This window comes from Aphis gossypii, chromosome 2 (assembly GCF_020184175.1).
Source record: "Aphis gossypii isolate Hap1 chromosome 2, ASM2018417v2, whole genome shotgun sequence".
NCBI classification, from domain to species: Eukaryota; Metazoa; Arthropoda; class Insecta; order Hemiptera; family Aphididae; genus Aphis; species Aphis gossypii.
Window position 1 is genome coordinate 15,093,845 of NC_065531.1, and position 14,678 is coordinate 15,108,522.

General features: G+C 26.9%; 1 protein-coding gene across 4 annotated transcripts in view; it reads left to right on the forward strand.

The window, feature by feature from the left end:
* Positions 1–14,678, forward strand: part of LOC114120135 (ras-related protein Rap-2b-like) — a 95,120-nt gene that overhangs the window by 22,045 nt on the left and 58,397 nt on the right. For all 4 annotated transcript variants that reach the window (XM_050201786.1, XM_050201787.1, XM_027981948.2 and 1 more), the window contains one exon: positions 8,490–8,940. In XM_050201786.1, coding sequence (XP_050057743.1) covers positions 8,490–8,940 — 451 coding nt within the window. The remainder of the gene's footprint in view (positions 1–8,489; positions 8,941–14,678) is intronic.

Sequence of the window (14,678 nt, forward strand, 5' to 3'; positions counted from 1 at the left end):
TGATATAAATATTATGAATACTCGCGGACGTCTCATTTTTTCCCCTTTATAAATTGTTTTTCGCAACACGCGATCGTTGCAAAACGAGAAACTCGACACTGGTTTTTATTTTTGGTTTCGCTACTGCGCCTTTCTGATATTATTATAATATCGTATATTTCTACGGTCGGGAGTTGAACTTTGAAATAACCAAACTTAACATAATCCGACCTAATCGTCGTCTTATTTTAGAATTTACTTTGCGTATACGTGTTATAATTTCCAAAACCACAATAATATGCACCTGAAACTGTATGGGTTAGGTAAACGAGCGCCAGTTATTCTGACTCGCCTATAGTCTTGCACGAGACATGTATTGGAAAGTTTAATCTATTTCCGCCATTTTACAAAAAGAAAACTCCAATATACATCCCGTCATACAATGTATCGCTATTTGTATAGTCATTGAATCGTTATGAAGTGTTATGTCAATGTTTAACTGTGTATAGGACATATAGGTGGAATAGCCAATGTTATTTTTTATTAAATTCTCATTAAATATCAGTTATAATATTTTAATACTTGTGTGCTAAACATTGTCCTAATGGATACATTTTAAAAGTTTGTTTTGTTCTCTCAAAAACAAACTTAATGGTTAATATTAAATTCTTGAAAATAAGACAGACAATAATTAATTCAATTTGTTTAAAGTTCATTTCACAAAAAAATATTTTAATGTAAGTTATTTATACATATTAGCTACATAATATACGATCTAACTTAAATCGGGTTTAAGCGGGTTTCAGAATGGTTTTTAAAATACAATGATTTATTATTGTTTTCAAATAACGACCGGTCTGGTTGATGATCTTTTCAATTAAAGTCCCAAATTCAAAGTATATAGTTTCTTCTTTTCAAAAAAAAAAAATTATTAAATTCTTCTATAAGAAAAAAGTTACCCATCCGTGATGCGATTATGATGATAGCATAAAAATTTCACATTTTTCGTTTGTTTTACAATATGAAAATCTTCTCAGAATAGATGTCTCAATTTAAATTGAAAAAAAAAAACATAAAATAAAATAATTAAAACATGTATAACTCGCTAGGTCAATAGAAGTTTTGAAGTATATAATACCTAGGTTTTAATGCCAGTAGTTTAATATTTTTTTCGCCATAAATCTACTATATCATAACAATATAAAATATAATAAGTATAGCAGGTAGATCCCACGTCGGTTTCGTATGACTGAACGACAATCGAATATAAAACCAGCTACGAACTCGGCCCTGACCAAATGCAAATGGAATAAGAGCTTGGACTACTTTCGTATTGTAAATAGACTTATATAGTGCCACCGAGTATGTTGCCCGAAACGCTAACGCAGTGACGTTCAAGGTATAAGCATCTGTTCGTAACGATAAGATACATCAGCGAATTCAAACAATATAATATATATTATGCTCGTTAACATAATATTATATACAATTTCAGCCTATTATAAAGATAAATTGAAAATTACGTTTTATATTGTTCTGTCGAAAATTAATAACACTACTCCTACGCACAAAGTTAACGGCGTGTAACGATGATATATATTATATATGTATGTGTTATGCATAAACAAATATAATATCATATATCTGTTATATGTATATATAAATACCTATATACGTAATATATTGTGTGTATCACCTGAATCACGCAAAAACATTGTGTCCCATTTCTTGCAGGAGCCAAACTTATGCATAAGCAACGCAGTTACTATATTTTATTTCGATTAAAGTTTTCGAGTCTTACGTTTCTACTTTTATAAATCGACGGTGAGAAAACTCACGGTTTTGAAATGATAACGTGATTTTTATTCCGCGTATGATAACTTTTAAAACCTGTACGTGTAAAACCGTACAAGAGCAACAATGAAAATTAAAACGAACTGCGGTGCTACAGTTGTTTATTAAGAAATCACATTGATTGAAATAAAGGAATATTAAAAACTATTGTAAAACGTCTTATTGACGAGTGGTTAATGATATGCGCGGTATCACAATGAGGAAGTAATTGCGACATATTATATATTGATATATATTTATTCGTATAAGTAATGTATGAAATATATTATATATATATATATGGTCATGCTTTTTCAGACATAAAATAAAATATTAACGATTGTAAAATGACAAACACAGTGTTTCGTGATTTGTCGATGCGTGTACGGTAAGAGCAGTCGATAATATTTACCCGTAAAATCTACAGATTTTGCACTTAAATACAGAGTGATTCACCAAAGATACTTACCCCCCCCCCATATTCTTTTAATATTTGATAGTGTTATTCAATGTTTGATTTTTGGAAAAATTTTAAAAATATACTTTAAGACTATATTTTCAAATTCTTGAGAAGTGAGCCGTGGAGATATAAACTTTTATTTTTCAAATAAGAATCTCCCTTTTCTACTACAAATTATTATCAAGTGGATAATTTTTCTGAAATTTTTTCGAATCAAAATCAAAATTTGAACGATCAGTTATCAGTTATTTAACTTTATGTACTGAAGATAATAATTATGGACTTAACGATAGTGAGTTTGGAAGATATGAGCGCTATCGTGACTTGACAATTTTAATAATTTACAATTTATCAAAATAGCCCACTACCAAAGTATAATGAACACTAAATGTAATATTAAATCTATATAGGTAGGTATATATTTTTCTAAAACAATTTTTAAGGAATATTATTCTATATATAGGTACACGGGATACAGAAGTATCGTATTATTATAGTATTGAAATTTCAACGATCATCGACTTGTTCAGTTGTATCGTACGCGCATGACGAATGACGTTCCTCGCAATCCTATAACCACTGTAAAGTCTGTACTGAAAAAAGCCAAAATCGCATTTCTTGCAGTTAGATAAGCATGGTAAATGGTAATGAAATCGGAACACAGGCCATAATATAAATCAGCTTGCACACTAAAACCCTCATAGTATACGATAGCTGTAAGAACCCAAATCCTGCAGCGCTACTGGTACTATAATATTATAATATATTTTTACGTTCGTATAATATGACTGTATAATTATCTTCAACTGTGGTTATTGTACGGTCGTCTGCCAGTACCAAATCATAAATTCTGGGGGAATTTAATTCTGGTCGGAATGCAAAATAAAACGTTAACAAAAAAAAAAATCAAGGTATACTTAAATATTCTTCTTAAGAAAAAAATCAAGTTTATTATTAACTACAACAATGGTCTTCAACCTTTTTGGACTCGCGACCCACTTTTTTAGGCCTACATTTTTTCCAACCTTCGTTAGTTAATGATAACAATCTAATATATTAATTTCATTAAATGCCTGGTTTACTCGTAAATTATAATTATATTAAAGGTCATACTACGTAGAATCATAGCAGTATATGAAACATATACTTTGATTTCATATCCATTATAATATTATATTATAGATTATAGAATATAAATTGAGTAATATTGTCGATACAATATTTTTTAAACTGTATTTGCATTTATTAATTGTCCAAGTTTAATAATTAAAAAGAAATATTTTTATACCACATATAATCTTATGAACTCAATCTTTATTATAAAAAGAAGACTTATCACGATCCGATTTTAAAGCTTACTCGACCCGTAGGTTTTTAAGACCACTGAACTACAATACAGTATATATTACGTACAATTTAAAACCTATATCTTTAAATAATCTAAATAATCTAGAACTATATTATAATTATCGTTGTGCTAATATCTATTAGTATATTATCTAGTCATCTGCACGCAGTACTATGGCATTTTGATTATGTCATTTATGATACTTTGATATCCATAATATCGTGTCTTTATACTATTTCAAAGCTACGGGACCTTAGTGCAATGCACCGTTTGCGACAACGATTTATCTGGCACTGGGTACCGTATCCTACCAAATAATAGGTAATGCAGCGCATTGTGGGCGCGAACAATTGTGTTTAATAAACGCGTATTGTTTCAAAGATGTTTTTCATCTCACACTCGACGTGGTGTCACTAAATTTTCAATTTCGTACCATCCACATAACATTATAGTCTGATTGCGACTGGTTTTATTTTTTTTTTTTTTATTAAAGTACCATTATTGTTGTATAGTGCGTATGTACTGTATTTATTTTATTATTCACAATTCTAAGTAAAATATAACAGTTGCACGCGGAACGAATTACGATTAGTAAATAGTTTTATTTAAATTACCCCTTTGTTGGTGAATCTATTATACATACGAGTTGTTGAAAATTGTTTTTAGTTTTCTTATTAAAACAATAATTAACAACACTAATTTGTGTAGCTTAATTCACAATAACGCATAATCATAAATAGAATTTACTCTAATGCAGTTTGTAGAAATAATAAACGGCGCAATACATTTTTTTTAGAAAACAAATAATAACCGGTATCGTAATAAAAACAAAAAAAAAATGTCGTAATTAAATTAATAATATACATCGAGTTATAAATAAATAAAATAAAAACAAATTTAAATATAATAAATATAAATATAAAAAATGTAAATAATTGATGATTTTAATGATGAAAACGTAATGAAAATGAATTATATATAATTATGTGAAACACAACTACACAAGTGCCAAGTATGTAAGGTTAATGCGAAAACAAATTAATTTTGTCACTATATTTTAGGTTTACTGTAACGTGTAAAATGAAATAACGTTTTCGAGAACTGACGAGTATTGCATTCTCTCTCCAAATACATACGTACATATACAAACACACACATACACACATACACATATATATATAATTCGCCATTACACACGACATAATAAAAGGAACTCGAGTTTACTGAAACCTGTAACTTTATTATATATAAACGTAAAGTGTTGTAAAGTTCTTAACAAGGCACATTTAAGAATACAAATGTACATCAAATAATATATATTATAAAAAAAAAAAAATACAATAAATGTATAGTATATATCAAACTTTTTTCCCTTGAAATGGACGAACGTAATTTGATTTTTTTTATTGTTGTTTTCCCTTTGTTGTGTTTACCGCGTTTCAGTCGAAATGTTCAAGATGCGAAACTGAGGTATAAATCTTTTAACCCTCCCCAAGTTGGACAAATAATTTAAATTTTATTTTTAAGATGATTAATGCAATGGTACTCGTTGTTCAGTTTTTTATATTTTTAAATGCGGAAGAATATTATAGAGTTATATACAAATTTAACATTGCATATAAAATCATATTTTGAGGTTTGGAATGTTTGTTAAGTAATTATCATATATTTTTTTCATACATATTTATTTTGTTAAAGTATTTTATGTATTTACCCAGAAATGTATTTGAAATTTTGGCGTCACGATTGTATTACCCTCCCACTACACAGTACACGCTGTTGTTGAATATTGATAACATAGAATTTTTTTTTGTAATTTTACACATATTAAAATGTTATATAACCTTACAAGGAAACCAAGACAGAAAATGAAACACGTGTATAGATAATACTGTATAATATATGTATTTATTCCTTGTATTTTGTATTTACTTACTCGCCTTTAATAATTTGAAGGTTGATTTATATTAATACTAAAACTATTTAACTATTATGTACATTATAATTTTTGTAATCATTTAAGTGATTAAAATCGTTTATAGAATCAAAATATTTAATTATTTTATTGGTATAGGTCATAAAGTATAAGGGACGACTGAAGTATAATAAGAATTACCCATTTCCTCCAAAAATTTGAAATGACCGTTTCTGTCATCACCAGCTTCCATTATTTTTAAAATAAGTTTGATCCCCGTTTACGCCAAACTACTTGTTATGGTAAATTTAATAATAACTATACTATACTTATATTCTATATATTTCCAAAATAATATCTTTTATATTATATAATACAACATACACATTGACTTATATAACATTTTCTGCATTTATAGCCCCATATATAATATTAATATAATTAAAGTTAGTATAAATGTTATTATTTTTAAAGTATATTTTAGTTTTAACTTATTTTACTTGGTTTATAATTTTATATGAGTATAACAATGTTTGGTATTGCTAAACATAACAATAATAATATCTAAAAAAGGTTTGCTTGTTTATTCAACGTAGGTTCTATAGCAATAATAATAACTAGGTAATAATTAAAAGATCATTCCAAAATTATGTATACACAAATACATATTAGCTTGTCATAAGTTCTATAATTAATTATATAATAATAATAAAAAATAGTACCAAAAGTTACTTATATATATATAATATATATTAGTCACTTATATTTTTATTTTTCAAATCAATTATAACTTTCCCAGTTCTAATGTATTTGTTTTTTGTGGTGTTTGAAATATTTAAATTAGTGCTATTTATTTTAATTTGAGTGTCCGTTAAGTAATTTTCAATCAACATTTTTAATAATATACTTATAGTTGGGTGTGATTTATAGAAATAGAACTGTTGGTTAAAGTGTGAATGAAATGATTCACAATTATTAGTAGTTAGATATAAGCTTTTTGTTATGCATACCCATATTTTTGGAGTACATTTTGAATTTATATATATAAGTTTCTAATAAACTCAGTATATTGTGAATATAAATAGCTTTCTGGAATATCTGACATAACATCAAATACAAAATAAACTGATACATCTCCTGGATTTAAATATATCAATCTAAATGAGTATTTTAACCAATTATTTTGTTCGTAAGCTACAATTACACTTAGTTCTTAGTTTTTTTTTCATCATAACAAAATTAAATGAAATCCACAACCTTTGATGATACAATTAAGCCATACTAACTTGATAACGTCATGAATTGCTGTTTCAAAGTCTATTTCTGTACTTTTTTGATTTAATATTAAATTATACATTATTAACATTTACTTCTTATAGCATTTTTAAATAGTATGTTTCTTGTTTTTTTATCGCGTAATAAACGAAATACTAGTAAAACATAATGATTATTTAATATTTATAAATCCACGTAAGGTAAATAATTGTAAAAAAAAAAAAATGTGAATATTATGAAAAGGTTAAGGATCCGTCATCATACATTTTTCAGTTTTACACAAAAAGCTTAAATTAGTTTCTCAAGAAAAAATAATTATAATTGAATTTATATCATTAATCATTAAAAAGTTTTCATTTTTAGAAATTATGGGCTTTAAAAATGTAATGACATGATGTACGTTCCACCTATGCCAGTTGGATTTGTCGGTAAAGTTTTATGTCTTGCATGATAAATATATTTTTTAAGAGCTGACGTATTTAATGTGTTTTCATAAACATTAAGATTAGGTGGATATACTTCAGACAAAATAATTTTTTTTTGAACGTCGAATTATATTTTTTCAATTGCTTTCTTTTTACACGCCATTTATATTTTTTGCCCATAGATTTTACTACGTATTATCTAGTGATTGTAATCTTTTATATGTAAATTATTTATAATTAATAATACTCTATTGATATTAGATATCGCATGTAAAATTCACTGTTAAAGAAATTCAATTTTGTTTAAATGATTTAATAATTTTATCATAGTAGGTAGATTGGTGGAAATAGGAATCAAATATTTTTTAAAAAATAGTCGGAAACGAGTGATGACTGAAACGATATAATATGTCCAGTATAATGATTATGAATCGGCAATTTCGGTACTTAAAACTTTAATAAAAAATTAATAGTTAAAATATTATTTAAACTATTAATTTGTACTTAGTTTAAAATGATACAATTATATTCTCTGTCGTATAATAACTAGGTTTATAGGTATGTAGGAAGTCTTATGTTAACCAAGGACTTACACAACAGAAAGTTGGAAATCAATTTCGTTATGTTACATGTGAAATGGACAGACAAGACAGATTCAATTTTTCAGTGCGACGTTCGACCTGACACATAATATATAACTATATAACTGTATGATAAACGTGAATGGTAGTATTGAATAAAAGATAAATCAATAAATTCTTATAGATAACCAGATTATATAAATTATATTTTTGGTACAAAATATTATAAACAATAGTTGTGCTCAAACACGTCATTGATTATCATACTTACCATTTGAATAATTCATTTGTGAATTTACTAAAATAGAACACCTACATGCCTACGTTAACCAACTTTTCGTGCATGTATTATGTAGGTATGTAACTGAGAGTAATAATAAAGATATATTTTAAAAAGCTAATAAATTTATGACTAGTATTTGCAACAAACGCCAGACCTTGTTGTGTTTTTCCATATCTATGTTAAGGATTTTAAGATAATTGTATATTATTATCATTCTTATTATGCATTTTATATACTTCAATGTTTATTGGTATTCAATTGCATTATATTTTGATTTTTAAGGACATACATAATAGTCTGATTTTTATTAATCACGAGTGTTAAATACAAATTTAGAAAAAAAAAACACAAACGAATATGAAATATATAAAATATTTTTCGTTTACACAGCGGTAGCGTTGAGGGCGGTCACCATCACCACGACCAGCTGCAACCACCAACGTCGTCTTCCGACCCGGCCGACGTAACGCGGCACAAGATCGTTGTGATGGGTGCAGCGCGAGTTGGAAAGTCGTCGCTGATCACGCAGTTCCTGTACCGGAAGTTCTCGTCCAAGTACAAGCGGACTGTGGAGGAAATGCACCATGGCCAGTTCACGGTGGAGGGCGTGAAAATTGACTTGGACATATTGGACACTTCCGGCGCATACGAGTTTCCCGCCATGCGCGCCCTGTCCATATCGTCGGCAGATGCTTTCGTGTTGGTCTACTCTGTCACTGACCCTGATTCGTTCCAACAGGCAGCCGCCATCAGGGATCAAATCATCGAGACCAAGCACACTGCAGATGTACCGATTGTCGTGGTCGGTAATAAACTCGACTTGGCTAATACTGACCGAAAGGTAAATACTACTTTTATATAACGCATGATTTATCGATTATATTATACTATAATTATACAATATAATATATATCTTAATAAATAATAATAATATAGTCTTGATATTTTCACTGGGCGTATTTTTTTCAAAGGCTCGTCATATGTTCAAGTCTAATCTTTCGGTGGATTGCAAGAACAATAATTAATGCTGATTTGTGTAGGAAAATATACATGGCACGTATGTACAAAAAGTACAAGTCTGCCGAGTCCGTAAAAACATTTAAGCAAATCTTGATTTAGCACATCTTGTAATTTCAGCAATGCCTATTAAAAATATATTTATTGTACGTTATTGCTTTTCGACGTTACAACTTTTAAGAACGTACAATTTATATTCTTTATCGAAAGTAGTGAAGGTTGCCTAGGAGGTATCTATTGCTGGCGATATAATCTTTTGTACAAAAAACATTTATTTGACATCAGTTCATGATTTTTTTTTTTTTTAATAAACAAAAATTTCCATAAAAATGAACACTGTTGACTTTTTTTGTATGCGAGTTCTAAAGCAGTAACCGCGGTATAGGTAGTTTAATAACGAAGGCGGTATGTAAGTATCGGAAAATTTTAACGTTTATAAGTTATTACAAACGGCAATATGTCTGAAAATATAACCTGTAGAATTATTAGAACACACATCGCTATAGTATTTAAATCGATTATTTGAAGAAAAAAAAAATGATCATAATAATATGTCTTGCGTAAGTGCGGTGTTTTAGTGTATAAATGAATAATATTATTATAAGTAGTTTTACTGTGACACTATGCATCTATCTCTCGCAATCAGCGATGCGTTTCTTGTCCATAATTGCGACCGTTCGTTCCACGCTCACGCAATCTGAATATAAACCACACAGGACATAATAGGTACACGCGCCATTCAATAATATATAGTATAATTATAGGTAGGCTCAAGCATAATCATAGTTTATGTACACGCGATTGGTCCATCAATAACATTTGTACATTATATTATCGCTTAGTCGAACTTATATCAATAATAATGGTATTGCTAAAATATATTTTACAAATATCAAACATTACGTATATAATTATTATTATACGACGAGAGAACTTATTAGCTCGTATACGGACGTGCTAAGGTGCAGTTTATGGTCGTACTATTTAAAAACTCACCGGTTAACTACACGACGTATATAACTCGAATCTGTCTAAACTTTAAGAGTTTCATAATTTTACTACTTTTGAATATTTAACGAAAATTAACAATTTGGTTTAAGTATATCAATATTAGTTCTATACCTACAACATTTGATGACTTTTTTAAAGAAACGTCTAAAAAAATATGTATATATTAAATCCAAATAACCTCGTTGAATTCAAATGAGATATATGAGTATTGAATATATGTGCAATTTACATGTCCACGGGATCACAAAAAGGTCATATTGTCGAATTATTATCTTTAACCTTACTTCAATATTTTGTAAATATTTCCAAATTAGTTTTTAGAATTTGTATTTTTTACTTTATGTAGCCTTTCAGGTAACATGTTATCTGATTTTCTGCTAACCATCGTCACAATATTCTTATTTGAAAAGATTTCCAAAATATTTTTTAAAGTATTGGTATGATTGAAAATAATTAAACAACACGAAGGGAGAGCAAACTTCCCAAATATGCATAATTAGGTTTGGGAACGCATTACTAAACTTGACTTGATAATAGATAGATAAACATATTATATATCTATTTTTGTTTTGGATTATTCAATATTCTCTTTGTGGAATGTGGATATAAATAAGATTTAACACAAATGAAAAATGCAATTTTATTTTAAAAGATTTCTTACGATATTTTATTTACGAAGAAAATCTTTATGTATAGTAACGAATGACGATTGAATCGAATACATATATATATATACATACATACATTTTTATCAAACACTTGCAAATTGTTAACTTGCATCAATAAATCCTTCTGAAATCTACTATCAATCAGATTCAGGCGTTTAAGCCAACTCTTGCTATCCCTTGACACATGGAACGACCGCAGATATTCGTCTAAAACGACATGACACAAGACCAAAAACTACGTTATGTATAGTGCGTGAATCATGAAACGATCCATTGTCAAGCGTAGCAAAATACTTAAACAAACATCCATTAGGAAGAGGTTTAAAAATATAAATGGGATTGTGACAGTGAAAAATAATTTTAAAAACACAAAATCATGATGTACTATAATACTACTAAAAATACTTAATATGACAATTCGCAAATTGTCAATACGTATTAAAAAATGTCATACTGTAGTTGGTATAGGTACAACGCAAAATATTAATAAAGTATACTCTATACGCGTGTATAATACAATGTGTAGATAATAGCCAATAGGTATGTATTTTAGAACCTGTTTTATAATGTTGTCCATTTCTTAATGAGAGTTTTTATAATACGATAATACATAACACATATAACATGCCATTAATATTTGTTTAAAGATTACTGTAAAAAAAAATTCATAGTTCGTGACTAAGCAATTACTCTGAAAGAATCTTTTTTATTCCTAAATTTTCAAGGTTTATAATATTATTGTGATAGTTAATTTTTGAAAAAAAATATTATTAAAATATGACTAGTATTTATCATTTAATATCTTAGTACTGGATAATATTAAGTAAGTAAATCGACTAAAGTATTTAATATTTGTATTCGATACCATAAAGATAATTAAAAATGTTCTGTTTGTATATTATATATTATATATATTATTATGTACACATATAGTTAAACATAATTGTAGCCTTGTTAATCATAACAAAAACCATAATTTGTATTTCAATGATTTTCGACTGCCGTATTCCCTCCTGATATATTATAATGGTTATTAATATAACGAATAACACCATAATAATTAACAAAAATCTTATAATGAAAATGTAAAATCATGACCTTCATTAATTTGTTGAGGTTGACTTACTTCGTTTAATGAATAAATATATATCAAAATAATAATAATATAAATTGGTAAGTTTGAGTTCTGGAAGGTTGGATACTTTTTGGGTTTTAAAAATATATATTTCATTATCCTGAAACAGACTATGTAGTGTGTAGTATAAGTTAGAGTTTCTGAGAAATTAAAAATATATTTAGTTGATTAGCATACGATAACAGAGTCAAAAGTTATATAATTTTAAGTTATAATTTATGCGCCAGACATTCAATAACGACACAAGTTAACTGTAATAAGATTAACAATAAAAATGTTCCCGGAGAATATTCAAAATTAAAACAATTAATTATAAAATCATTTTATGTTCGAAGCAGCTACATAAGCTATGCGTCTTTAAAACGTAGTGCGCGTTAAATATATATGGCGCCTAACAGAACATACTGCAAAATTCACAATAACATTAATTCTAAAATGTATATATAAACATAATTATATATTAAACACCAAAACAAGTTTGACTATTTTCCCAAACATAAATTTACATTTTTTAGTTTTTTTTTCTTTGGGAAACAATGCTTATAAATCTTTTTTATTGTTACAATATATATTTTTTTATTATTAAATATATCTAGTTATTTGCAATAAGAATATATTACAGCAGTGTATTATGGTATCTTAGATTTAGAGCGAAAACAAAAACACTGTTGTTTTTAAAAATAATATGTTGTTGTTTTATTTTACACAGGAAATTCGTTGAAAGTGCTCAAAAGTTGTACGCATCCTTTTTATTGATTTAAAATGTTCAATATTCAATGTGTTATTCTGGTATAAAACAATTTTGAATTCAATTACAATTTTTCAAATATTACACAACAAACACGTCTCGACACTTTAACACATGCATTTGATATTCAGTACTCAAATATTTTTTTATACTGCTATAAACTGTTTTTAAACAAGACAATTATCATAAATATATTTTATTAGAATATTGTAATATATTGTGTTGTTTTATAGATCTATTTTATAGTGTTGTAAACTGTAGTAATTTCGAAATATTTATTTATAATACTATATGTATACATTAAAATATGAAATTAGCAAGACGTTAATTTATTTTAGCCATTTATAAAGGTTTATAAGAAAAACCAGCGATAACACAGTTTTTGAATTGTACAGAACAATTCAAAAATAAACTTTAAAGTGGCTTTAATCGATTGAGTAAACTGAGATATACAATTGATGGATGAATAACAGATGTAATATCGTGCAGCATTAAACCCATTAAAGATCACGATAACGAAAAGAATTCAGCCTACAAAATTTATTATCTACTGTCCTCCCATTTGTAAGCTATCTACAGATAAATTAATTGGTCTAATCCGTCTTGTGACCCGGACCACTCATTTAAGACAATTGTCTTTCCAGTTTCGTTTAAAAGCGACCACCAAAAATAATGAAAGAAGGGAATCGATAATAAAAATAAAAACCAAAAAATATTTAGGGCAATGTTTCTTTATGCTAACAATACTCAACATCTTTTGTTTAATTCTAATTTTTTGATACACATTAAAATTAAAGTAATTAAATTCTATAATAGGATTCCTATTAAGCATTCATATAGATCATATAATCATGAATTCTCAACATTAATTATACTACAGTTTTGTTGAAAATTTAAAATTCAAAACTTTGAATTATGAATAATTAATATACTTATTTAATTAATTATGCCCAGTTGCATGAAAAAATTATTAATTTAATGATTCTCTAGAATTTAACCAAGGGTCGCTTAATCATTTTAAGGGAACATTTGATCACTATTAATTTGTGTTGAATGTTTGGTGATTGTTTATAGCTTAATGCAATTCCACATTAATTTTAATTTAAATTTTAAAGGTGATCGATGTATTAATGAAATAGTTCTTAAAAATCAGTTAAAAAAACTAGAGATAGTAAAATTGTATTTATGGAACAACGAACAAATATAATGATATTGAGAAATACTTATCTAGGTATGAAAATTCTTAATTGTTGTAGGTATGATAAAATTTTTTTGAGATACAATAAACACAATCTAACACATTTAAAAAATTCTCTTTAGTGAAATTCAATAATTTGTATAATGTATACACAACTAATCGAAATAATAGATACGAAAAGAGGAAAATTCTAGTCTTAATAATCACTATAATAGATTATTCCTAGAATTACATTTTGAATGGTTAATGTAAGTTCCTGTATTAATAAAAATCATTCTCAGAGGCAAGGTTAACTTAACTTTAAATACTTTAAGGTCATTTGTAAATAATAAGAGCTGATGAGAATTTAAAAAATGTAAATCATTAATAAAAATTAAAAACAGAGAAAGAGAAAATTGAAATCCTCAAAAAGGAAAAAGTTTAAACCAAAAACTTAATTAATAATTTTTATATTTTATTACTTGTAAATAGTTAAAATAAAAATAAATAAAATAGATTCATGAAACCCAAAAGAATTACATTTTTTTTTACGTAAGAACTGAGAAAAATCATCTTATGTTAACAAAATAATAAATCTTCAAACTAAAAAAACAATAGTATTACAATTGTTACAAAAGTATTATAAATAATTTTAAACAAATAATAATTTGTTAGTAGTATAGGTACTAGTATTAAATAATAACATTAATAACAGTATACATTTTACGGTAGTATATGATAAATAAATATACCTATAATCTATAAACGTACGTTATAGATTTTTTTTAAATAGAAAGGATATAAAACAATAATTAACTAACTT